Source organism: Pichia membranifaciens, assembly GCF_001661235.1.
Source record: "Pichia membranifaciens NRRL Y-2026 unplaced genomic scaffold PICMEscaffold_1, whole genome shotgun sequence".
Classification (NCBI taxonomy): domain Eukaryota; kingdom Fungi; phylum Ascomycota; class Pichiomycetes; order Pichiales; family Pichiaceae; genus Pichia; species Pichia membranifaciens.
This window is the reverse complement of record NW_017566982.1, coordinates 2,155,180-2,179,829: the sequence shown is the minus strand read 5'-3', so window position 1 is coordinate 2,179,829 and position 24,650 is coordinate 2,155,180. Positions and strand designations below refer to the sequence as shown.

Here is a 24,650-nt window from a genome sequence, read left to right as displayed (position 1 = left end):
CCAGCGCTGGGCCCAGCAACCCCAGCAACCCCTTAGAGCGAGTGGGGGACGACGCCCTTCTGGCGCTTTTCTGCCTCCTGGCGCGGCGAGGCGCGGCGTTGCGGCGCAGGCTGAGCGGCTCGGCGGCGCAGGCGTCCCACATGACTGCTATTTTTAGCCGAGGCGCAATCGACGCGTCGGTGCGGGGAAGTGCCCCAATCCGACGGCTCAGTTGCCGACGCGTCGGCGGCACGCGCGCCGCGGGGTGCTTGGTCCGGCTGTTTGCGCCGGCTGCTCGGCTGCCCCGCTCCTGTGCTGGCCCCGCCGCCCCGCTTCGTTACTCCGCTCCGCGGCCGCCGCCGTTCTCCGAAGTCCGAGACCGCCAGGCCGGGCCAGGCCTGCTCTTCCAGGACCCCCGATGGTGGCCAGAGGGGCAACGCCGGAGAGAAGAGCAGAAGAAGACAGCCGGCATATGCGGGTGCCCGGTGTTTTGTGGGGCAGCAGCCGGGGGCCGGAGGCCGGGGGCGTGAGCAGCGTGAGCAGCGTGAGCTGGACAGGCGGCTACCCCACTTTGGACAGCGGTTGCCGGGACGTTGGCGCTGGCGGATGGAATTATAAAAGGAACGGTCTGGCGCAGCTGTGGAGATTGTGGGTCGTTCATTGGTGCCACTTTTCGGTTTGCCCTTGCGCGTAGTGTGTAGCAAGAATAAGCAGGCAGCAGAAGCAGGCAGCAGAAGCAAGCAGCAGAAGCAAGCGTCAAACTAAAACGAAAAGCATACACAATGCCAGAAAAGCATTTGGAAAACGAGCATCTTATGAACGAGCGGGCAATGGACGTGCCCTCCGGGTTTCTCGAAAGACACCCGGGCAAGCCACACCTTACCTCGCTCGAGCAGTACAAGAAGATGCACAAGGAGTCGATCGAGCACCCGGCGCAGTTCTTCGGCAAGATGGCGCAGGAGAACCTCTCGTGGTCAAAGCCGTTCACCGTGGCCAAAGTCCCGGAGGCGCCACGTCTCCGGGACAACAACGGTGAGCCGTCCGCGTGGTTTGTGGACGGAGAGTTGAACGCGTGCTACAACTGTGTCGACCGCTGGGCGATCAAGAACCCAAACAAGCCGGCCATAATCTACGAGGCCGACGAGCCAAACGAGGGCAGAATCATCACCTTCGGGGAGTTGTTGAAGGACGTGTGCCGTTTTGCACAGGTGTTGAAGAATCTTGGCGTGAAGAAGGGCGACACGGTCGCCGTGTACTTGCCGATGATCCCGGAGGCGATTGTGGCCTTGATGGCGATCGTCCGGATTGGCGCCGTCCACTCTGTGGTCTTTGCCGGCTTCTCCTCCACATCCTTGAAGGACCGGGTCTTGGACGCCGACTCCAAGATCGTCATCACCACCGACGAGTCCAAGCGGGGCGGGAAGATCATCGAGACGAAGAAGATTGTCGACGACGCGTTGACCCACTGTCCCGACGTGAGAAACGTCATCGTCTTCAAGAGGACAGGTAACTCCCACATCCCATGGAACAGCAAGAGAGACGTATGGTGGCACGAGGAGGTGGTCAAGTACGGGCCCTACTGTCCGCCAGAGCCTGTCAGCAGCGAGGACAACTTGTTCTTGCTCTACACCTCCGGCTCGACGGGCAAGCCCAAGGGGATTCTCCACACCACTGCGGGCTACCTCTTGGGCGCCATGCTCACCACCAAGTACGTGTTTGATGTTCACTACGAGGACATCATCTTCACCGCGGGCGACGTGGGCTGGATCACCGGCCACTCCTACGTCGTCTACGGCCCACTGCTGAACGGTGCCACAACCGTCGTCTTTGAGGGGACCCCAGCATACCCCAACTTCTCCCGGTACTGGGACATTGTTGACAAGTACGGCGTGAACCAGTTCTACGTTGCACCGACCGCATTGCGGTTGTTGAAGCGTGCCGGTGAGAAGTACATCGAGAACTACAAGTTGGACACCTTGCGCGTGCTTGGCTCCGTCGGTGAGCCGATCGCCAAGGACGTGTGGGAGTGGTACAACGAGTTCATTGGCCGTGGCAAGGCCCACATCTGCGACACGTACTGGCAGACGGAGTCCGGCTCCCATCTGATCTGCCCCCTAGCCGGGATCACGCCAACAAAGCCCGGCTCCGCCTCGCTCCCATTCTTCGGCATCGAGCCCGCCATCTGCGACCCGGTCACGGGTGAGGACTTGGAGGGCAATTGCGTCGAGGGCGTCTTGTGCGTGAAGACCGCCTGGCCCTCCATGACCCGCTCGATCTGGAACGATTACGGCCGCTACTTGGACACCTACTTGAAGCCCTACCACGGCTACTACTTCTCCGGCGACGGCGCTGCCCGCGACCAGGACGGCTTCTACTGGATCTTGGGCCGTGTCGACGACGTCGTGAACGTGTCCGGCCACCGTCTCTCCACCGCCGAGATTGAGGCCGCCTTAATCGAGCACCCGCTCGTGTCCGAAAACGCCGTCGTCGGCTTCCCGGACGAGTTGACCGGCTCCGCCGTCGCCGCCTTCGTCTCCCTCAAGAAGGAGATCGACGACGTCGCCGCCACCAAGAAGGAGTTGGTGCTCACCGTGCGCAAGGAGATCGGGCCGTTTGCCGCCCCTAAGCAGATCATCATTGTCGACGACCTCCCTAAGACGAGATCGGGCAAGATCATGCGCAGAATCCTCAGAAAGATCTTGGCCGGCGAGGAGGATCAGCTCGGTGACGTGTCCACCTTGTCGAACCCCAACGTGGTCGCCCACTTGATCGAGGTTGTTCACAGCATGAAGAAGTAGCCCGTCCGTGTAGTATCTTATGTCTAATGAGCTAGTTGTCTAGTATAGTTAATGTTAGTTGTCTTTCCAGTCTTTCTTGTCAATTCATTTCTGCGACGATCGGTCCTGCCCGCCGTTTTCCAAGTCGATCGACCCAATTTGCTTTTTTTCCGCGTCCCCTCACGGACATGCCGACGCCCTTTTTTTTTCTAGACCGCCATTGTCCGGCAGCGTGGAAAAAACGTTCCGTCGTCGTAGACACGCCGCTGCCTACTTATTATTAGCAGTGGCAGCGGTGGAGCGCTAGCAGTAGCGCACTGATCCAACAGTACGAGCAGCTGCGGTGCTCTGCACATGTACCAGGTCTTTGTTTGTTTGTTTGTTTGTTGTTGTTGTTGCTGTCGTTGTTGCTGTCGTGCGTGTCACCCTCGTGCTTGTTTACTGACGATCCTCCTGGTCTAGAAGAAGAAGCCCCACTAGTGTCCGCATACTAGGCCTGCCCCCACCCCCCGATCCGAACCCCTGTGCTAACGAAAAGGCTACCTGTCACCCTTTTTCTCTGCTCCTGCGCACACTTGATTTGATCCAGAACACAGATCTGTCGCACATCTTCTCCGGGCGTTGATCTGCTTTCCACAGTACACCTTCTCTCTTGTTTCAAGCCAGCACGCAAACTTGTTGCTGTCCGTGCTCACGTTCTGATCCACCGGTTGGTCCTCATCCCGTTTCCCGTCTCGTTTCTTTTCTTTCCCTCGTTGTTTTCTGCCTTCAGTCGTGGCTACTCTTGAAAAGCCGTTTAACTCGTGAAAAGTGCAAACCACAAAAAAAGCACCAGCAATGTTCCACCTCGTGTCAAACCTGAACGTGTTGTCTCTGGTGTCAGTGCTGCTGCTGCTGCTCACCGGGGCGGACGCCGAAAAGCGTCTCTACTCCAACTCGTTGGTCAACTGTATGAAAAACAACTCGGACATCATTCCAAACTACTTCAACGTCACCTTCGACGCCCTCGACCGCTCCATCACATACGACGTCTCGCTCGCGGCAAAGATCCAGGGCAAACTAAAGGCGCATGCCACGGTGTACGCGTTTGGCTTCGACATCATCCACGAGAGCATCGACTTGTGCAGTCTCAACCTCAAGCAGTTCTGCCCCATCACCCCCTCGCAGATGGAAGTCGAGTCTGTCGAGTACATCTCCAAGAACTACGTCGACATGATCCCAGATATAGCCTTCACCTTCCCCAACTTGGACGCCGTCGCAAGGTTGATTATCACCAATGAAAACAACGAGATATTGGGTTGCTTACAAGCCTCCTTCAACAACGGCAAGTCCGTCTCCCACGAAGGTGCGAAATGGGCCACCGCTGTTGTTGCAGGTTTGGGCTTGTTGGTCTCGGCTGTCCTCTCCATGTTCGGTAACTCGGCCTCGGCCTCCAGAATGTCCGCTGCCGCGATCTCCTTGTTCACCTACTTCCAGAGTGTCGTCATTATCACAATGATCTCCGTCGATGAAGTCCCCCCTATCGCTAACGCCTGGGCCGAAAACTTGGCTTGGTCCATGGGCTTGATCCGCATCACCTTCATGCAGGATATCTTCCGCTGGTACGTCCAGGCCACTGGGGGTACTCCAACGCAATACCTTACGGCAGGTGTGAAGTCCATTTTGACACAACGTTCCGCCCAAAAGATTTTCCACAGCTCTTTCCTCAGATCCGTTGGGGCTTTCTTCCTCCCTTCTCTGTTCTCATCTTCACCGTACGCATCGGAGATCTCAGAGAATTCTTTGATGCCAAGAGACCCCAATACAAATACTGAGTTGTACATCCCTATGGACCACGTTGAATCAAATAACTATCTTCTTGTTTTAAGAGGTATCAACCGTCTTGGGTACGACTCCAATATTGAGCCTTCTTCAATTGTATGCACCGGTTTCACCTTCTTTGTTCTCTGTCTATACGTTCTAGTTGGTGTTTTTTTCACTTACAGGTACCTATCAAAGGCACTTACAAAGGGAAAAAGAGATAGCTGGATTAGCAGAAAGTTGGAGCGCAGAACTTCTTGGCAACCAACTTTCAAAGGTATCCTAGCTAGATACATCTATATCGGTTACCCTCAATTGCTCATTCTATCCTTGTGGGAATTTACCAAGGTTGATTCCGGTTCTGTTGTCACAATTGCAGTCTTTTTCTTAATTTTATCAGTCGGCGCAATGGCCATCTGTTGCTTCCAAGTTTTGCGTTATGGAAGTAGGTCTATCAAAGAACATGGTAATCCTGCTGCAATTCTTTATGGTAATCCTGAAGTTTTGAGTCGGTACGGGTTTTTGTACACGATGTTGAACGCACGGAAATATTGGTTCTGTGCGGTCAGTCTTTCTTACGTGTTTGTGAAAGCATTATTTGTCTCCCTTTCTCAGTCATCAGGTAGAACACAAGCAATGGCTTTATGGATTATCGACATGTTTTACTTAGGTCTCATGTGCCACTTCTTACCTTACTTGGACAAATTTACCAACGTATTGACTGTTTTCATTCAACTCATTACCACCATAAACTCATTCTTTTTTACATTCTTCTCCGGTATTTACAACCAGCCATTTAGAGTTGCTTCTGTTATGGGTTTGATTTTTTTCATCATGAACGCTGCAGTTTCACTTTTACTTTTGATTGTCATTTTGATTCTTGCATTGTTTAGTGTTTTCTCCAAAAACCCAGATGCACGTTTCGCTCAAACCAAGGATGATAGAACTTCATTTCAACGTAAACACAGGTCCTTGGATGAAGACTTTACCGATTCTAACGAGTTGTTTGAATTAGGAAGAGTTGCCAAAGAGCACGATGACAACTGGGCAACAAATATGTACAACTTACGTGATGGCGACATGCTTTCTAGCAGTGAACATCCAGGAAGCCCGGACTTGGACGGAGAAAATAAAGGTTCTGATGCACAAATGGTAACAAATGAAACTGGCTCGGATGATTCAAACAAAAAGGGATTAACCAATTTAGTTGGAAAATTGACCAGAGGAAAGTCATTATTAGGATTAAAAAGAGGTAAATCAACCATCACCTTACCAGGGTCAGACAATATTGTGGACTCTAGAGCCAATTTACATGATGATACTAATCCGTTAAGTATGGGTGACACATTGGAAGTCGTATCCACGGGACCTCATAATCCAATTGGACAAAGTGAAGTGACGCATAAAACTTTGGCAGATACTGACCCGTTCCAGTCATCAAACAGTATAAGTAATACAAATCCGTTTGAATCTACCAACGCAATTCCTTCTAGCCATATAAGAAGTGAGTCCCATATCAGCGGAGTGACGAATGGTACAGCGGGAGGACTCAGTGTTTACGGAGAACGGATAAATCCAAATGATTACTTACAGGAAGATTCACAACAAGATTTCCACAAGTTTGGCATTGGAATGCCAACTAGCTCTAGCCATTTTGATACACATCCTTCGGCCACTGTGGAAGAAGAGTCAGAAGGTAATACTTCATATTATGATGATATCGATAGTGATAGTGAGGAATCAGATGCTGCTCACAGAAGATTCAGGTAAAGTCAGCATATCAAAAACTAAAAATCGTAAGCTCTGTGAGTTGTCTCTTTCATTTCCCTGGTATAAGGTGAGTCCATCCCTTCTGAATTTGAGTATGTTTCCACTGTCGCTGTACTCTCTTTTTAACTTTCTTACATGTATTTTTTTCACTGTTTTGTTTTGGTCTGTTTTGTTCCTTGTTATGTATTTCCTAACCCTTTTCTTCTCTTTTCCGACTCATTCAAATTCATTACTTTTGGTGTTCATACCATATCTTTGCATTTTTATAAGACTTTTATATACAATAAATGTATCATAAATCCCCACCTATTTTGCTGAATCCAAAAGAGAAAATGAAACGCGAGTTTTTGCGATAGTGAATTTCCAAATGTTTATCATGAAGTTTTCTACGTTTGGAAATAGCTTATGTTTGTAGCAAGGGAATCGTGTAAAAGGAGGAATAAATAAAGTCTTATAAAAGCAGAAAGCCAAAAAAAATTATAATGAATTTGTCTCTTCACGATCCGCAGTTTATTGCAGCTGATTACCCAACAACTTTGAATATGACTTTGTCATATGGACATTGTACAGCACTCCAAATTTCCCCATGTGGACATTACATAGCATCTGGATTACTAAATGGAGCAATATTAATCATAGATACCTGGTCAAACAATGTTACTTGCATCATGCGTAAACATACAATGCCTGTCGTGGGAATTAGATGGATTTACCATGAAAATGAAAAAACGCCCAGTGATGATGATTACAACAAGACAACCGACTGCTCCAATGATGATGATGACGAGGATGATACTAGTAACATCGTGGTTGGGATAGTATCATGGTCAAGAGATTGGAAAGTATGTTTACATGGCCTCAAAGATCACAAAATGGAACTTGTTTGGGAGAAGATTTTTCCGGGAGGTATTTGGAACGTTGATGTAGTGAATTCGGGCTTCATTAATGCATATTCCAAAAAATGGGAAAACTGGAAAATATTCATATGTAGAGTAGTGGGAGGCGTTTGTTTTGTGCAATCAACGGATAAATCTGAAATTGATGATGCTGGATATATTGTGGATCTAGTTGGGCATGAAGATAATGAAGAAGCGACTGAAGACTTGGATGAAGATTTGACAAGTGTGTCCAGTGAGGACAAGGAAGGATATCCTCTTTGTTGCTGTACCTTTTTTGGAGGTAAATATGTTATTTCAGGTACAAGCAAGGGCTGGCTACAGATTATTGATGTTGAAAGGCGATGTTTAGTTAAACATATCAAGGTTTGCAGTGGTAACATCAAGGGTATCTCAATCATGGAGAGAGGATTTTATGAGGGTTTGACACTAAAATTTGGAAATAATATTGTTCCAATAAGTAGGATGATTGTCAACTCGAGTGATCGTATTTTACGGCAGTACGATATAAGTAGCTGGTACGAAGCTGGATGTGAAGTAAACGATTGGAAATTTGATATTGAACAAAAGTACCAAGACGTTGTCAACAGGATCCAGTGGAATACGGTCAAGTTTTCACCAACTGCAGAATATGTTTGTGCAAGTACCCAAGGAGGTAGTGGAGCTGCCCATGATGTGTATGTATGGGAAACCAGTATGGGTTCTTTGGTTCAAATTCTAGAAGGTGCTCACGAAGAATTGATTGATGTCGATTGGGGGATGAGGTCTACGAATGGTAATGTGTGTTGTGTGTCTGCCAATGGTATGGACAGTGGTACCATTTTTGTTTGGGGGGTAAGAGCATCACAAAAATGGAGTGCGTTGGCTCCAGATTTTGAAGAAATTGAGCAAAATATCGAGTATGTTGAGAAGGAGGACGAGTTTGACATGGTTGGAGCTGGAGGCAATATCCTTGAAGAAGGTGTAGAGAACGACAAGTTTGAACGGTATAAGGTTGATGTTGTGAGTAAAGAAGAAACGGATGCCAGAGGCTTCAAGTTCATTAGGGGATGTTTGATTGATACCGTCCTAGAAGACTAAAAGGTAATGCGGTTACTTTATGTACACTAACATAAGAATGATGATATATTTCTCATTTGATTGACACGATTTAATTATTTTGAGAATGAGGTTATAAAAAAAGTCTATAAACATTAATTTTCGACAGCTGCTTCGTGAATCTTAGCATATCTACCGGAAGGATCTTCGTGACAACCCCATTCTGCCTTTGGAATCCATCTCATGACGGTAGAAGCAGCAGCCTTTGAAGGGAATAACTCGTCGAATTTACATCTGTAAAGGTAGGCTTCCTTTGTCGTTGGGATATCGGATCCCCATTCTGGCTTAGGGTTTGCGAATTCTTCGTCGGAGACTTGCTTTTCGGCAAGGTCCTTCAAACCGTCGATCCAAGAGTAACCGACACCATCAGAGAACTGTTCCTTTTGTCTCCAAAGAATTTCCTTTGGTAAGTAAGGTTTAGCAGATGGGTCATCGCTTGTGTCGAAGGCCTTTCTGAGAATGTATTTTTCAATCTTACCTTCCTTTGAGTTGATCATCTTGTATTTTGGATCGATGTTCATGCAAACGTTCAAGAATTCCTTATCGAGGAAAGGAACACGAGCTTCCAAACCCCATGCCATGGTCGACTTGTTTGCTCTCAAACAGTCAGCAAGATGCAAGTTCTTGACACGCTTGACGGATTCGGTGTGGAATTCAGCAGCACTTGGGGCTTGCGCAAAGTAAAGGTAGCCACCGAAGATTTCATCGGAACCTTCACCGGAGAGAACCATCTTGACACCTTGAGCCTTGATCTTTCTGGACAAAAGGTACATTGGGGTAGATGCTCTGATGGTGGTGACATCGTAGGTCTCCAAATGGTAGATGACGTCGGACAAGGCGTCAAAACCGTCGTCCAAGGTGAAGGTGTGTTCGTGGTGGATGGTGCCGAGGTATTCAGCGACCTTCTTGGCGGCAATTAAATCTGGAGCGTTTGGCAAACCGATGGCAAAAGAATGAAGTTTAGTCCAACCAGTGAAAGAAAGATTACCCTTTGCGTCGACACCGGTCAAAGTCTTGTTAGCGTCGATTGCAACATTGGCTTCAGCGGCAGCAGCCTTCTGAGTTTCTCTGACAGCAATGGAGGCAATCAAGGAAGAGTCCAAACCACCGGACAAAAGGACACCGTAAGGAACTTCTGCCATCAATCTCTTTCTGACAGCAAGCTCCAAGGATTCTCTGATGGCCGTGAAGTCACAGTCGCCGGTGGCGGTTTTGTTTTCGTCCCACCAGTTTGGCTTGAAGTATCTGGTCATCTTGTCGGTGTTGGAGTCGTAAATGTGGCCCGGAGGGAAGGCTTCGATCTGGTCGCACTCGTCGGTCAAACACTTCAGCTCGGAGGCAAAGTACACCGTCTTTGGGTTCTTCGAGGATCTACCCATGTAGAGAGTGGTGATACCGATTGGATCTCTTGCGGCGACGATTCTGTCGGTCTCCTTGTCGTAAAGAACCCATGCGAACATACCGTCCAAGTAGTTTGGAGCGTCGACGCCGTATTTCTCGAAAAGAGGGATGATGGTTTCACAGTCGGAGAGGGTCTTGAAGTCGTAGTCCTTCAGAACCGTTCTCAATTCGATGTGGTTGTAGATTTCACCGTTGACACTCAAGGAGTATCTTCCGTCTGGGGAGACGATAGGTTGGGCACCGGCGTCCAACCCGACGATCGCCAATCTCTCGTGACACAGAATCGTGGAGTTGGCGATCACGTTACCAGACCAATCTGGACCTCTGTGTCTGATTCTCTTGGAGTATTGCAAGGCCTTTGGCTTGAAGGCGAGGACATCGTCCACGTTGTAGGCGGCAAAAATACCACACATTCTGGATGATGTTTAGTAGGAAATGGGGGTCCTTTGTTACAGGGGAGAGGAAAAAGGAGGAAAAGGGGAGGCAACAAAAAAACAAGAAAGAAACGAACCAACAGGATCAACACAATAAAGGTCCGACCAGGGCAACGTAAACGCAGAATCAAGAAGAACCCGAAACTCGAAGGTACAGAAACGGTACGAAAAAAAAACGCAGAGTGTTTAGCACCGTATCCGCCTCTAATCACGTCTACTTGGGTTATTGAGATAAAAAAGCCGGTGAAAAAAGAAAAAATCCCTGAGTCGACGAGAAGCTGACGAAGCTGAAAAATGAGTCAGCCGAGAGAACGGAAAGAAATGCAGGGCGAGTGAGTAACAATAGGCTGCCTAAGATGAAGGAGCAAAAAAAAAAAAACGGGCCGATCGACCCAAATCTCAATTTTCGCACTTTTTGCGTCGATCGACCCGGGCACGTCGATCGACGCAAAAAGTGCGAAAAGTCGATCGTCGCCGCCGGCCGGATTCGGGGCACGGCTCTGTGAGCGGCATTTCCCTTTTTGGCGACAGAAGCTTGTCGGAGGAGGAAGACAGGGAGAGAGGGAGAAGAGGCAAAGCAGCAGCAGCAAGAGCAGGAAAAGGGCAAAGAAATAAAGAAGCAACACAAGAGTTGCAGAAGGAGAACACCACCAGCAGCAGGAGAGGCTGTTGTGTGTCCTTGTCGGTGGTGGGCCCCGCCGGGCGCCGTTGGCGCCGTCGCCTCCGCCCGGAACAAGACCGTGCTGCTTACGAAGTCTGGTGCCGTCAGCGAGCAGCAGCCGAGTGATCTTGTGGCTTCATGCATGCAGCATGGATTGCGGGCGCTTCCATTGTGAAGGGAGTGCCCGTTGTGTACGGGGAGTAAGTAAGCGTCCGAGTAGTGTAGTGAAGAAAAGACGTTGTCTGTGTCCGACCGGTCGGAGGGCCTTCCCTCGTGTGGTGCTTTCCCTTTCTGTGCCTCCGTTTCGCCCTCTCTCTTTCGCTTTCCCCTCCGCCCCTGTCCTTTGACACTTCTCTTGCCTCTCGCCCCACACACAGTTGCATGTTCAAGGCGTGCCCATACTCGAAAGTCAGCTACTTCTCCCGAAGCATCCACACTAATCTCAGCCGCTACAGCAGCAGAATAGACCTGTCCAGAATGTCCAGCATCGACACCACGCTTTCCCCCTTGTTCGCCAAGATCGATGAGCTCAAGCCGCAGTTCATCCAGAGATTGACCGACGCCGTGGCCATCCCCTCCGTGTCCAGCGACGAGACCTTGAGACCCAAGGTCTTCGCCATGGCCGACTTTTTGAAAGAGGAGTTGGCAAAGTTGGGCGCCGACGACATCACCATCAAAGACTTGGGTATCCAGCCCCCTCCTGTAAGCGACCCTGAGCTCCCTCTCCCTCCAATCGTCCTATCCAAGTTCGGGTCCGACCCAAACAAGAAGACCGTCTTGATCTACGGCCACTACGACGTGCAGCCAGCTCTTTTGGAGGACGGTTGGGCGTCCGACCCTTTCACCTTGGTTGAGAAGGACGGCAAGCTCATTGGTAGAGGCTCCACCGACGACAAGGGCCCGGTCATGGGCTGGTTGAACTCCCTCCAGGCTCACAAGGAGCTTGGATTAGAGCTGCCTGTCAACATCGTCTTCTGTTTCGAAGGTATGGAGGAGTCCGGCTCCATTGGTTTGGACACCTTGATTGCCCAAGAAGCCAAGAAGTACTTCAAGGAGGTCGAATCCGTGTGTATAAGCGACAACTACTGGTTGGGTACGAAGAAGCCGGTCCTCACCTACGGTTTGAGAGGCTGTAACTACTACCAGATCAGCATCAAGGGTCCCGGCGCTGACTTGCATTCCGGTATATTCGGTGGTGTTATCCACGAACCAATGACCGACTTGGTCAACGTCATGTCCAAGCTGGTCGACATCAACGGCAACATCCTCATCCCAGGAGTCAACGAAATGGTTGCCCCAGTCACCGAAAAGGAAGCTTCCCTATACAAGGACATTGAATTCGACGTCGACGAGTTGAACCTCGCAGCAGGCTCCAACACCGCCATCTACCAGAGCAAGAAAGACATCTTAATGCACAGATGGAGATTCCCTTCCTTGTCTTTGCACGGTATCGAAGGTGCCTTCTCCGGCGCAGGTGCCAAGACCGTCATACCTGCCAAGGTCGTCGGTAAGTTCTCCATCAGAACCGTTCCGGACATGGACAGCAAGAAGTTGGACGAGTTGGTCATCAACTTCTGTAACGAGAAGTTTAAGGAATTGAAGTCGCCAAACCAGTTCACAACAGAATTGATCCACGACGGTGCCTACTGGGTCAGTGATCCTTTCAACAACGAATTCACCGCCGCCAAGCTAGCTACAGAGAAGGTTTGGGGGGTCGAGCCAGACTTAACTAGAGAGGGTGGTTCCATCCCAATCACCTTGACTTTTGAGAAAGAGTTGGGCGCCAACGTCTTGCTATTGCCAATGGGTAAGGGTGACGACGGTGCACACTCCATTAACGAAAAGCTCAACACTCCTAACTACATCGAAGGAACTAAGACTTTGAGTGCTTACTTGCACTACTTCGGTGCTACCAAATAAAGAGGGACTCTGTACTACCTCATATCCATAAATAAGTATACATATTCTAATTCTAATTCATTCTGGTTCAGTAACTGCTCTTTCTGTTTGTGAGAAGCCCTTTTTCTCTTTTCTTCCTAGGCATCAAACGCTCCCGAGGCACCATCGTGTGCACAGACGCATGTGCAACAAAGATCTTCACTTGCTGTCAGCGACGTAATCAATTTTTCGCTCGGCCCCCGCTCCAATAAACGGGCACCGCCGTCTCCGTCGCAACAATGCCTCATTAGATCTCTTAGGCAGAAAGCGCATGGGCAGAGAAACACGAGCAGACAGGAACAAGAGGCCAGAAATATCCTTGCCATTGAAAAGTGTGGGAATTCCTGATAAGATCGCAATTACTATCAAGAAAGATTATATCTTCTTTATAGTATATGCTACACCGAGCAGCAAGAAATCATGGAAGACTATCTCAATAGACCCAATGTTCCGTATTTTTTGAAACCACTTTCTAGTACCACAGTTTACACAAAGGTCGATTTGTCTGATCCGGCCAAATATAATGGTAAGAACTACAAATACCACCAATATTTCGCCAATCTCAACAACAATATCTCCTCCGAATCCACGTTCTACCCCAATGATTCTTTTGCCTACTACAAGACCCATAATGTGTTTAGGCCGGTCAACAAAACTTTGACCAAGAAGTTGGATTCCGTTAAGAATAATAAAGACCAACGCTCTTTTCAGTCATTCGACAGTTTTGTTGACGTTCCAACGCTATTCTCAGATGAACAGATGGCAGGATTATCGTATCTCACTGCCGTCGATATGGTCGATGGTGTGTACATGTTTGGTGGGCTACAGGCTTTGCTAACAGATGAATATGAACAAAAGCTTCGGTCAATAACAAAAAATTTCACAATACCCCCAGAAAACATCAAAATGGTATGTGACTACGATTTACCGTTACCTCTGGATAGAGAAAAAATTGAATCAATTGCTGTAAGACCATACAACAAGATACGCAAATATTTAACTGAATCCAAGTCTTTTAAGTTTGTCTGCGATTTGAATGATAATCATACGGCAGAAAACATTGATGAATACGAAGCTGAAAATGAAAATCCACATTTGCACAATGGTCACCATAATCTGAAACTGGATGCATTTGGAAGTTCGAACTCAATCACGAAAACAAATACATCCTCCAACTCGTCATCGTACTCAAATGCAACTCCAAGGTCAATGATTTGCTCTAGTGCTTGCAGGCTCAGTGATAGATTTTTCATGATCTATGGTGGATTGGAAGTAGGAACCAAAATAAGTTACCCAGACGAGAATCATTGTGTTATCAAAAAAATATTGACGCCGAATGACCAGTTCTGGTTGTTTGATAGAATAAAATGCAGTTTCAGAGAAATCAAGCTATCTGTCCATCCCACTTATAGCACAATTTTCCCGAACTCAATTCCAAGATTTGCTCATAGTGTTGCCTCAGTCCCTTTGGATGACGATAATATTGTCAACAGAAACTCCTTGGACGATGCACATTTTTTCAACTCAACTCACAGTCAAGAAGATGCAGCTCGACATTCACAATCCTCTACCTATATAAAACCTACTACAATGTTTGTAATGGGAGGATACAAATTGCACAGTTCAGGAAAATCTTTTGTTGCCATGAATGACTTATGGAAGCTAGATTTCTTTTTAGATGCCAACGGAACTGCTGACGTAGCATTAGCTAGTCCAATCGGAAACTTTGATGTTGCTAACGATGTCTTCAGTTATATCATAGATGAAAAGCTAAATCATTTGGCTAACAGAAAAAATACTCCGAAGTTTACTGGAGTTCTCAGCCACTCGGATAATTCATCACATTGGCCATCTCCGAGGGGTTTTTTTTCAATGTGCCTGCTAGAGTCCTGTGATTTGTCTAAGTTCATAAACTGGAGAAAGAATGATAAGGACGATATAGCAGTTCAAGATAGTACTTATGCCCTTTTACATCAGCCTTCGCCGATTAGAAAATCTGCTTTAAACCAGCGCTTCTCCGAATCTAACAGGAAAATAACGTCTAATTCCTCAAAGACGGATTTCCAAATTAAGGATATGTTCAAAAAGAGGTCTGAAACGGCAGCCTCTGCATCTTCAGTGAAAAGTCTCAGTACAGGGAATGAGCAAAACCAATCGGCCGCCTCTTCCACTAGAGACGCAAATAATTCCCCTTCACCCTATTCATCTCGCTCATCTCACTCAGAGAATAATTCCCATACTTATAAAAATGAATCTCTCAGGGGAAAATTGTTACTTGTATCTGGTGGATCCTCGATATTGTACACAAAAGTTGTAGATGAAAAGAATTTCGATGTCTATTACAACAACAACATGCTCAGTGATATATGGATCTTCGATTTTCAGACCGAGAAATGGTATAACTTTGATGATTTTTCCAAGTTGGAAAATAGGCTCTTCATCTGCGCACATACAATGTTAATGTCTGGCTCATCTTTGAAACTTCTAGGAGGAATTGAAGAAGGGCACTATCCTGAAACTACGTTTTTGCCAATTCAAGCAGGAATGTATGATGTCGGAGATGATGATACAAAAGTTCAGATAATGGACTGGGAGAAAGGTAAAGATATTGTCCATAGATTCCATTCGGCGAGAGGAGCAGCACGTGATGCATACACCTTCCTGAACGATTCAAGTATCCCAAAAGGCCTGAGCAAAGATGGTTCTAGTCAGGAATGCTACAATTACTACTCAAATTACACTTTTCAACTTGAATCACTTGAGTGGAGACTGATTAAGACGGCTATCGGTCAGGATGCAGAATTTTTTGGACCTTGGACTCCAAACAAAAATGCTAAAGTGGTTTGTGGAGGTATGGTTGATGATACCTCTATCAGGGAAAAGTTTAATTTGAAAAATATGAATTTGGTATATGCTCATTGTGCTGCCTTCATTAAAGACTCCAAAATTGTTATTTTTTCACCAGATATAAAAATTATAGACCGAAAAACCAACAAGTATCTTGAAGGTTCACAGGGTTTAGTTGGAAATGGGGTTTATGAGCTTTATTCGGTTTATTTGTAAAATCAATCCAATTCGATAGTTACCTTTGTCATTCTTTGTCATTTTTTGTATTATATACATTTACTTTTATAAATTAATCCATTTTTGTACTTCCAAATTGATTATGTTTTGAACCTGTCCCGTGAATGATTCATCGTTATTTCGCCACTCACAATTGACGAAACGTGTTATTATTGGATTATTCTTACAAGAATTACTGAATTGATCAACACCTTTTCTATTAACGAAAGGTAAAAAACCTTCACGTTCGGCGAGCTCTATCACTGCATTCATGCTTGAGATTGCTAGTTGATTATGTTGTACATAGGAATAGAGTTCGTGGGATAGGTGTTTATTCAATTCTGTGTAAGAATCGAAAGTGAGCTTATTTGCTAGATCCTTTTTCAACCTGGGCTTCAACAAAAGTCGTTGAACAATCAATTTTTGAGTGAATGAAAGTCCCTCTTGCGTAGAAGATACAATCGATTTTTGCCTACTTAAAGAACAATGTGATTTTCTGCTGGGACGTTTATCGTTTTTAGAGTCAAGATGGGCAAGAGCCGATTCTGTAAGCTTTGCTGGTTGGGTATGTAGTGTTTTGGAGATGGAACGTTTAGGTCGCTTAAGCTTACGTTCTGCTGGGTAGTCGGGTACAGGATCAGTGGGAAGTGGAATTTGAATTTCCTTATCATTTGATGCGTCCTCTTTAGTGGAAGATTGTTGTATCAGATTCAATGCCTCCCATGCTTCCTTTTCTGTCGAAGATTCTGTCTTTTTCTCTGGTTCTGAATGAGCAGCTGACATTGGCAAGGTATTTTGTGTTGTCCCAGAAAATGTATTGTTACCGGATCGCCTTTGTAATTCGTTTACCAGTTCAACGTAATAACTGGTATCATCATTTTTAGCTCTATTAGGATCTCTTGAGCGTAGTGAGCGATCAGCTCCCCTTGATATAATCCTGCTCCTCTTTGATGCACAAGGTATCGATGGGGCTTGAACATCGCCTATCCATTCTTCGCATAATGGACAGTTCGAGCCATCACAGCAAGAAAGGTGATACAATGCGGAACACTGAGGGCAAACGATTATTTGTGAAATCGAAACAGACGTATCACATATACAGCATTGTTGGTTAGACAGTTTATTATGACCTGTATCTGGTTCATTCATCGTGTATATGCTTCTCTCCCTTCGCCTGAACAAAGATCCAGAACGACGGGAGTTTGAAGAAGTCCTCTCGTACAATTCATCTTCATTATAATCGTCAAAATCAATATCATTATCATCCAAATGGAAAATGGGATTTGACGTTGCTTCGATCATGCGTTCGTAGAGAGACCGATTTTGACGTCGAGTAGCATTTTCAGGTGTGGAGACAAGAACGTTGACCAAACCTTCTGTGGTCATGATCCTCGGGCGACTGCTCCCATATGAGGATGCTGCTGCAGAGGCAGCTGAGGAGGTGTTTGGATTATTCGAAGATGGATCTGTGGAGGAAGAAGGCTGTTCAATCATTCCTATAAGTCTGTCAGCCTTCTTTCTTTCTATCGGTATTATTTTCGACTCATTGACAACATTTACTGAAGACAACTCTGTCCGACACTGTGGGCAGGTGGAAGCGGATATTTTTGTCCATAGTAGAATGCAATCCGTATGGTAAAAGTGGTGGCATGGCGTTGTCGTCGAGTATGAAAGGTCAGATACTGTTAATTTGTCAAGACAAATCGGGCATTCTAACTCAGTATCTCTTTTCTTTTCAGACATCTTTGCTGTTATCTGTAAGCCAGTATATCAAGCGTATGCGGGTTGATGAGGACAAATTTGCCTGTTTTCCTTCAAAACTCTAGAGTTTTTATTTCCTGTGGTGATATTTGGTGTACAGTGTGTGAATTGTGTAAAAGTTAAATCAAAAGGCGTTTTCATTTGCCACTACCAGAGTGAAAGATCTTTAGCTGCAGTGTGAGAGATTCCGATCTTTAAAAAAAAAGCTGAAAGATGAAGATTATGATGGTCTATATATATAATAACCTGCGGGCCGCAGGACACGCAATGCGCGGGACAAGTATTAATACAATGATGTATTGACAGTAAATTTATTGTTATTCTAATAATTAATTATTTATGTATTATACAAATTTTGGAGCGGGCAAAGTCAGTCACTCGTATCTACGTAAAGAAAACAGGAATTGGTGGTTGGATAATTGTGACAAAGAAAAAAAGGTGAAAACCGTAGAAAAAGACGTTAAAAGTGAACCCTTGAAGGTATATAAGTGCAGAGGGTTGCAACGGGGAAGATAGAAAAGAAAAAGAAACAAAGAGAAGTTTGGATCAATATTTAATGTAGCCACATTGGTCCCAATACTCTCTTGCCGTTAGTGGTTGTGGGATAATGTTCAAGGAGACCAACTGCTTGAAGTCCCACTCGATCAAGTTTTCTGTTTTCCAGCACCAGAAGACCCAACCGTTCATCTTTCCAAAAGTGTATGCGTCCATTTGTGCCTCGACGTATTTTCTGTATTTGGATCTGACTTCCTCGTTGGTGAAGTAATCATAGTTGGCAACATAGAGATTTTCACAGCTACCGACGGCTTGGCTGTTATCATAAGTTGCGTCATATCTAGCGCCTCTTGCCATACCATTGAGCCACTTGGCGCAATCTGTGAGAGCGGCGGTCCATTCGCCACAGAGAGTAGAATGATACTCGCCGGATTCCTGCCAGCCGATGTTACATGCAAAGGAGACGTGGTCGTCGGTACTTCTTTGCAACTCGCCAACGGAGAAGATTTGGTAGTGGTGGTGGTCAAGAATAACGTCCCAAACAGATGGGTCAATCTGGGTGTTAAGGACGTTATCCCAGTAGTGGTTGAACTGGATGAAGGCATCGTGGATGATGACTGGAACGTCACCTTCGTTTCTGACAATCTGGTATCCATCGTTATAGTAGTCAACCAACTCATCGACATTGAGGGCCGGTCCCAAAGGCTCGTTCACGAGCTCGATACCAATAACGACGTCGTTGTAGTCGGCGCCGGAGTACTTCTGGGCAATTTGACTCAATACGGACGTGGTCACCTGGACGTAGCCCTCGGTAGTCTGCCAGTCGATTTCATCTCTGAGGCCAGAATTGTCGAAACCGTTCTGGGAGCCTGGGACACCGTGCAAGTCGATCCAGGCCTTCAAGTTGTGCTTCTGGCACCAGCCTAGCGCCTGGTCGAGGTAGTCGACCTGGCCCTGGACGTATGGATCACCCTCGAGGGTCTGGAAGGCCCAGTAGCCGATGGGGATTCTGACAAAGTTCAAGCCGTAGCAGGCCATCTCCTCGAAGTCCTGCTCGGTGATGAAGGTGGACCAGTGGTTCTGCAAGACCTGGGATGCCTGGTCCGGGCCGTACGCCTTGCAGAAGTGGTACTCGTCGACGGGCTTGGTGGAGTCGTCGCCGCCAAACGCCTCGAAGAGCGAGGGGGTGATGTACGGCTCGAGAACCAACCACCCGCCGATGTTGACACCGTAGAGTGCGTTCGACTCATAGTCCCATCTGGAGTTTCTCTTTTGGAGCTTGACTGGGAGTGCGGCTGCGACAGAAACGAAACCGGCGGCCAGCGTTATCAGAGACGATAACTTCATTGTAGCAGAGGCAAAGTGGGGGGCTGGGGTGTGGGGAAAAGTTCAACGGCAGAAGAAAGCAAATAGAGCAGCGGGGCTGACTTGTCCGTGGGAGTGTCGACGGGGTCAGGTAACGAGAGAAGGTAAAGCGAGTGCAACGAAACGAGTGCAGACGGACAAAAGCCAGGCTGGTTGTGTGCGGTGGAGGGAAGGCGTGTAAACGAGAGACTTCTTTCCTCGGAGACAGGTAGCTGTGTGCAGAGAAGGGTGCTGAGCAAGAACCAGACCAAGACCAGAACAGAAACGACGGAAGAAACAGCACAGGCAGCAGCAGGCCAGACTGCTGAAACACAGACACGTAAGGGGGCCGGAGGAGCTTGTGTATTTATATGTGCGCACCGCTATCGGCCGCCAGCCATCGGCTTGAGGCTCCCCCTTCAGGGCCCCAGCCGCCCCGTGGGTACGTACGTGGGTACTATTATTAACGCTGCGGCAGCGAAGAAACAGGGACGCCGCTATGTTTGGCTATTTTGGGCGGCCTGAGCAGCCTAAAATAGCAACGCGGCGCACGCCGGCGTTCGCTGCAGCAAGGACCGAGGAGGGGGGGGCCGCAACAATGCTGGCTAGTGCTGCCGGACCAGTGAAGGGGGGACAAGGGTCGACCAGCCGGACAAGGGCCTGACGCAGCCAGCATTGTTGTGGGTGCAGGGTCTGTTTGTTGTATGCTCCGGCTTTCCCTGCAGCGCTGCGTAGCTTTCTTTGCCTTGTGCGCCGTGCGGACGCCATGCGGGTCTTTGTTTACGTCGCCGGCACGGTGGCTGGCGCGGCCCGCCACGACAACAACAACAACCCAGGGCGCGCCTGCGTTGTTGTGCAGACAGCACAACGGCCGGGATCGTCGCGCCGCCATTACGTAATGCGCGCTCCGGGCCTCCGGGTCTCCGCACGTGCCGCCCAAGCGCCGGGCGGTGCACGGATGCGGTGGGAAGGTCGATCGGCTCAAAATCGACGAACACACACCCCCGGTCGCTTGCCGCTCCGCTGGCCTCGTCGTCGCCCCTGCTTCCCCTCAAACCCGCTCAGCCAACTGAATCGCTCCAATTTTTAATACGGCACAGACGCTGGCCCTCGTAGCTGCACGCTGTTGCACAGCACCGTCTTTTTTCCCACTGTTTCTTCCAAGTGCACGCTCAGGCCTTGGTATCGCCGGCATCAGACTTGCGCAGACACCAGGCGTTTCATCCAGCTCTTCCGTGGTCCACCCGCTCTCCGTGATCCCGCCGCTGTTGCACCGATAGACTAGGAAACATCAAGCGAAGCACAGACACAGATTTGTACATCAATCAACACACGCACACACACACATTCACACACACACGCACACACACACACACACACACGCACACACACAAGCACAAACTCAAGCACAAACACCCACAATGTTACAGCAATACTCATCCTCTCTCTTGAGATCGTCCTTCAGATCCTCCGCCCTCCTACACAACACATCCAGAGCGTTCTCCATAACTCCAATACGCAATGGAAGCCTCACCCCGCACACGTTGCCTACAGACACTCCCGTCCTGTCTGAAAGACCCTTGTCCAACGTCATGGACTATGCCATCACATCCCTCGACAAGGCAAAGGACTGGGCCAGAAAGTCCTCCTTCTGGCCAGCCACCTTCGGGTTGGCCTGCTGTGCCGTGGAGATGATGCACGCCTCCGCCCCAAGATACGACCAGGATAGATTGGGTATCATTTTCAGAGCCTCCCCAAGACAGTCCGATATCATCATCGTCGCCGGTACCGTCACCAACAAAATGGCCCCTGCCTTGAGAATGGTGTACGACCAGATGGCCTACCCAAGATGGGTCATCTCCATGGGCTCCTGCGCCAACGGTGGTGGTTACTACCACTACTCCTACGCCGTCGTGAGAGGTGTCGACAGAATCATTCCTGTCGACATCTACGTCCCTGGTTGTCCTCCTTCCTGTGAAGCCTTGCTTTACGGAATCCTCCAATTGCAAAAGAAGATGATGAGCGATACAACCGGTAGAATGTGGTACAGATCGTACTGATTTGACATGTCCCGTTATTTATCAGACGAAATATAAAGAAAGCAAAGAAAATAAAGGAATCAAAATGAAAGAGAAAAGCAAGCTTTTTCACCCAGCCATATTCCACCCGATAATTACATTTCATTATCCCCCTTCCTCCCTCCGTTGTAATTATAACTTACTATTATTCATTTCTGTGTTTTTTTCTGTTCCACTGTCCATATTTTCCCATTTTTCCCTAATGAGGACAAGCATGCAAGACCAATACAAACTCCGTACACAAAAATCAAAAAAAAAACCAAGAAAAAAATTAAAAAAAATATATTCTAAAGATACAGGAATGCAAATCTCGATCCATCATCATCCTTTTATTTCTCTCTTGTTTTTCCCTCCCCCCACCTTTACCCTCCTCTCTCCATTCTCCTATTTATTCATCTACTTATTTATTTATCGGTCTAATGTTATCTGTATATGACTCTTCCCCATATATCTATAATGTGATTTTATATACATCGTTAAATCGTTATATTACACTCTAACTAGTTCACTACTTGGAGTCCTCCCAGGCTTCGTTCTCATCACTCGTCTGTAATGTTTGACAAAATCGAGTTTCTCAACGCAGCTAACCCTCCGGTTCTCAACTCCTTGTTCTTAAGCACCTGCTTGAAGTTCTCGTTCTCGATCTTGAAAAGTGCCATCTCTCCTCTCTTATTCAAAGGGTTTGGGGAATGATCAAGCTTAACCCTCTCCTCAATAATAATCTCTTCCGTTCCGTCGTTCTTTTTGCTGATTGTTGCGTTCGTGCTCTCCGTCAACGCATCCAACAAATCTTCAGTCAATTTAGGTGTCAACTGGTCTCTCAGTTTTCTCTTCCTTCTTCTGATTGCACTCTTCGATATCCCTGCTTGGCTCGGATCGTTCATTTTCGGCATCACACTGTTACTCTTCAAAGAATGTGAAATAGTCTCATTCTTCGCCTTTACCGACTTCTCAGCAAGCTTATCAAGTATTTTATCCTTTTTCTGGCTTTCAGAACCTGTGCTAGCTACCGTACTAGAGCCGTTCCCCGCTCTTCTCACAGATTTCGATCTGAGTGTCGTTCTTTTCTTCAATGCCATTGCTGTTCTCCTATTTGTTTATGAAATACTATTCTTGATGGTAAAGTTTACCTGTTCTTGCTGGAAATGATTTTTTTTATGGAAAAAATCATGATAAAGGTTTGTATGGGAAACGAAAAAAATTGAAGCTTTCTCAAAATCGACGCGTCGCCTTATGCCCCTTACTATTTCCTCCGCTATCATCACTCCGTGCACCAAAAAGTCTTTCACGGTTTACTCCTTCCTTGGCTTTTCGCTACGGAATCCAGTCTTCGCCCAATTTTCCACTTTTTCTAAGACTATGTCATAAAAAGATATACACTGGAAGAGTTACAGGCGACAAGTTACCGAGCAGTGTCTTTGTGTCTCTACCACTTTACCTTACATCAAGAATCACACAAAAAATGGCAAATCCAGCATCCGTTACTTTCCTCTCCCTCGCTGCAGGTGCCCTCGGTTACTGTCTCTATTTCGATTATCAAAGAAGACATAATGTTGAATTCAGAAAGTCAATCTACCACAAGAAAAGACAAGCAGAAAAGGCTGCAAGATTACAAAATGAAGCATCTAAAGTAGAAAAAACCATCTTGCTCAAAAAGAAATTAACCGAATCTTTGATTGCTCACCCTTTGACCACAGAAAACAAAGAACAATCATTCATAGAAGAAGTTACTGCAGCTGAAAAGTTGGCTTCCCTTCCTGATAGAGAAATTGATGCCGCAATTCACTTCTACAGAGCATTATCTGTTTATCCTGAACCAACCGCTATTTTGGAAATTTACCAAAAATCTGTACCAGCAGAAATCTACGAGTTAATCATGCTGTTAACTGCTATTTACCCACCTGCAAACATCACCTCTCTTTTGAGTGAATCGAACGGTTCTATTCTGGAAACTGAGTAAATGGCCAGCCTAACTATCTCTTGTTTTTATGTTCTTTACCTTGTTTATAAAAAGATACGTTGCTTCTTTATTTATGTATTTGTTATAATTATGAAATACGTTAGATTTTAAAACGGCGCAAAGCAATGCACACGTGAGAGTCGAACCCGGAACCTTTCTTTTCGGAGTTAACCCGTTGTTGAAAGTTGACCTACTTCCCAAAGTACATTTCATGTGGTTTTAAAGCTTTAACTCATAACTCACTAAACCCTAGAATTGCTACGTGATTTTTAAAAAAAAGTATGAGTAAGATCTCTTTGTAAAGCGTGTCATCCTTATGCAGGGGCCATGCTAATCTTCTCTGTATTTTTTCGATTGACCATATGTCCCGAAGGACACATTTTTGGTTCAGAAAACGCTTTGTGTATTCGCTCTAATATCAATCACGTGATTTATTTGCTTATGTAACCCTAAATTTCTCTGAATTTTCACTTTCCTAAGAATCTTTCACCATTTTAGAAAATACAATTATCAGCCAGCTAATATTAGGATTGATTGAACATAGGTTTAAACAGAGCCATAATTATATGTGATCCATTGATATTGAGAAAGGGAGTAAATGTTGAGATAAGATGCCAAAGCCAATCATGATCGAGGGATAAGAGATAAGAATCTTATCATGATAAGGTATCTTAGGGTTGAGATAAGATGCCGAGGCCAATAAGGATTGAGTGATAAGAGATAAGAGTCTTATCATGATAAGGCATCTTAAGTAATCTAAAACTGGAAAGTTAGCCGCCATGATAAATGAATAATGGCAAGTTTAACCGAAGGTGTAAGTGTATAAATACAAGAGGTTTGTCCCTTGTATTTATGTTTGAGAATATTAGTTTGTAGGCTAGTTATATTAGTTAAATATAAATAAGCAACAAACATAAGAAAAAGTGAACATATACAATGGATATTCATAATAGAATAGCTAGATTACAACAGGTTATGAGCCAATTCGCTCTCACTTGCCCTAGAGATGAGAGCTTGAAGCTTTCTTCGTCTATGAACTATCCTAAATGGAACAGTTACACTGGTATGCTTGTTGCCACTCAGGGTGCTGGCCTTGACGTTTATTTTACAACTGGAGATATGATGTTACCTCCAGCTGAACCGATAGACGGCACTCTAGTTATGCAGCTCCAAGTTGCATTGAACAATGCAATTC

The 24,650-nt window shown here is 46.6% G+C and overlaps 11 protein-coding genes across 11 annotated transcripts; 7 read left to right on the top strand and 4 right to left on the bottom strand.

Annotated features, from left to right (window-relative positions):
- Positions 1-392: 392 nt before the first annotated feature.
- PICMEDRAFT_14799 (hypothetical protein) lies at positions 393-2,952 on the top strand. Its single transcript, XM_019160537.1, has one exon. The coding sequence runs from the start codon at positions 762-764 to the stop codon at positions 2,775-2,777; it is 2,016 nt and encodes a 671-aa protein (XP_019020447.1). The 5' UTR covers positions 393-761; the 3' UTR covers positions 2,778-2,952.
- Positions 2,953-3,593: 641 nt separating this feature from the next.
- PICMEDRAFT_29994 (hypothetical protein) lies at positions 3,594-5,804 on the top strand (the record flags this gene model as incomplete). Its single annotated transcript, XM_019162617.1, has 2 exons — positions 3,594-4,469; positions 4,533-5,804. Coding segments are annotated over 2 exons (2,148 nt in total), but the record flags the coding sequence as incomplete, so codon positions are not given.
- Positions 5,805-6,808: 1,004 nt separating this feature from the next.
- On the top strand, positions 6,809-8,302 carry PICMEDRAFT_57382 (hypothetical protein; the record flags this gene model as incomplete). The annotated part of the gene is made up of 3 exons (XM_019163233.1): positions 6,809-7,172; positions 7,395-7,733; positions 7,761-8,302. 3 exons carry the CDS (start codon positions 6,809-6,811, stop codon positions 8,300-8,302), a joined length of 1,245 nt encoding a protein of 414 aa, XP_019020445.1.
- A 113-nt stretch (positions 8,303-8,415) lies between these two features.
- On the bottom strand, positions 8,416-10,134 carry PICMEDRAFT_70880 (hypothetical protein; the record flags this gene model as incomplete). The annotated part of the gene is made up of 1 exon (XM_019163760.1): positions 8,416-10,134. One exon carries the CDS (start codon positions 10,132-10,134, stop codon positions 8,416-8,418), a length of 1,719 nt encoding a protein of 572 aa, XP_019020444.1.
- Positions 10,135-11,293: 1,159 nt separating this feature from the next.
- On the top strand, positions 11,294-12,736 carry PICMEDRAFT_70879 (hypothetical protein; the record flags this gene model as incomplete). The annotated part of the gene is made up of 1 exon (XM_019163759.1): positions 11,294-12,736. The coding sequence occupies one exon, from the start codon at positions 11,294-11,296 to the stop codon at positions 12,734-12,736; it is 1,443 nt and encodes a 480-aa protein (XP_019020443.1).
- A 438-nt stretch (positions 12,737-13,174) lies between these two features.
- Positions 13,175-15,817, top strand: PICMEDRAFT_70878 (hypothetical protein; the record flags this gene model as incomplete). Its single annotated transcript, XM_019163758.1, has 1 exon — positions 13,175-15,817. The coding sequence occupies one exon, from the start codon at positions 13,175-13,177 to the stop codon at positions 15,815-15,817; it is 2,643 nt and encodes an 880-aa protein (XP_019020442.1).
- A 33-nt stretch (positions 15,818-15,850) lies between these two features.
- On the bottom strand, positions 15,851-17,765 carry PICMEDRAFT_99307 (hypothetical protein). The gene has a single exon (XM_019165149.1). The coding sequence runs from the start codon at positions 17,558-17,560 to the stop codon at positions 15,884-15,886; it is 1,677 nt and encodes a 558-aa protein (XP_019020441.1). The 5' UTR covers positions 17,561-17,765; the 3' UTR covers positions 15,851-15,883.
- Positions 17,766-17,878: 113 nt separating this feature from the next.
- Positions 17,879-19,778, bottom strand: PICMEDRAFT_14793 (hypothetical protein). The gene has a single exon (XM_019160536.1). The coding sequence runs from the start codon at positions 19,418-19,420 to the stop codon at positions 18,125-18,127; it is 1,296 nt and encodes a 431-aa protein (XP_019020440.1). The 5' UTR covers positions 19,421-19,778; the 3' UTR covers positions 17,879-18,124.
- A 990-nt stretch (positions 19,779-20,768) lies between these two features.
- PICMEDRAFT_14792 (hypothetical protein) lies at positions 20,769-21,954 on the top strand. The gene has a single exon (XM_019160535.1). The coding sequence runs from the start codon at positions 20,839-20,841 to the stop codon at positions 21,475-21,477; it is 639 nt and encodes a 212-aa protein (XP_019020439.1). The 5' UTR covers positions 20,769-20,838; the 3' UTR covers positions 21,478-21,954.
- PICMEDRAFT_14790 (hypothetical protein) lies at positions 21,863-22,611 on the bottom strand. The gene has a single exon (XM_019160534.1). It carries the CDS (start codon positions 22,572-22,574, stop codon positions 22,035-22,037), a length of 540 nt encoding a protein of 179 aa, XP_019020438.1. The 5' UTR covers positions 22,575-22,611; the 3' UTR covers positions 21,863-22,034.
- Positions 22,612-22,889: 278 nt separating this feature from the next.
- Positions 22,890-23,584, top strand: PICMEDRAFT_48975 (hypothetical protein). Its single transcript, XM_019163138.1, has one exon. It carries the CDS (start codon positions 22,958-22,960, stop codon positions 23,453-23,455), a length of 498 nt encoding a protein of 165 aa, XP_019020437.1. The 5' UTR covers positions 22,890-22,957; the 3' UTR covers positions 23,456-23,584.
- Positions 23,585-24,650: the final 1,066 nt, after the last annotated feature.

Coding starts and splice junctions, on each gene's coding strand:
- PICMEDRAFT_99307 (XM_019165149.1), bottom strand. CDS start 17,560: ATGTCTGAAAAGAAAAGAGATACTGAGTTAGAATGCCCGATTTGTCTT.
- PICMEDRAFT_14790 (XM_019160534.1), bottom strand. CDS start 22,574: ATGGCATTGAAGAAAAGAACGACACTCAGATCGAAATCTGTGAGAAGA.
- PICMEDRAFT_14799 (XM_019160537.1), top strand. CDS start 762: ATGCCAGAAAAGCATTTGGAAAACGAGCATCTTATGAACGAGCGGGCA.
- PICMEDRAFT_14792 (XM_019160535.1), top strand. CDS start 20,839: ATGTTACAGCAATACTCATCCTCTCTCTTGAGATCGTCCTTCAGATCC.
- PICMEDRAFT_48975 (XM_019163138.1), top strand. CDS start 22,958: ATGGCAAATCCAGCATCCGTTACTTTCCTCTCCCTCGCTGCAGGTGCC.
- PICMEDRAFT_14793 (XM_019160536.1), bottom strand. CDS start 19,420: ATGAAGTTATCGTCTCTGATAACGCTGGCCGCCGGTTTCGTTTCTGTC.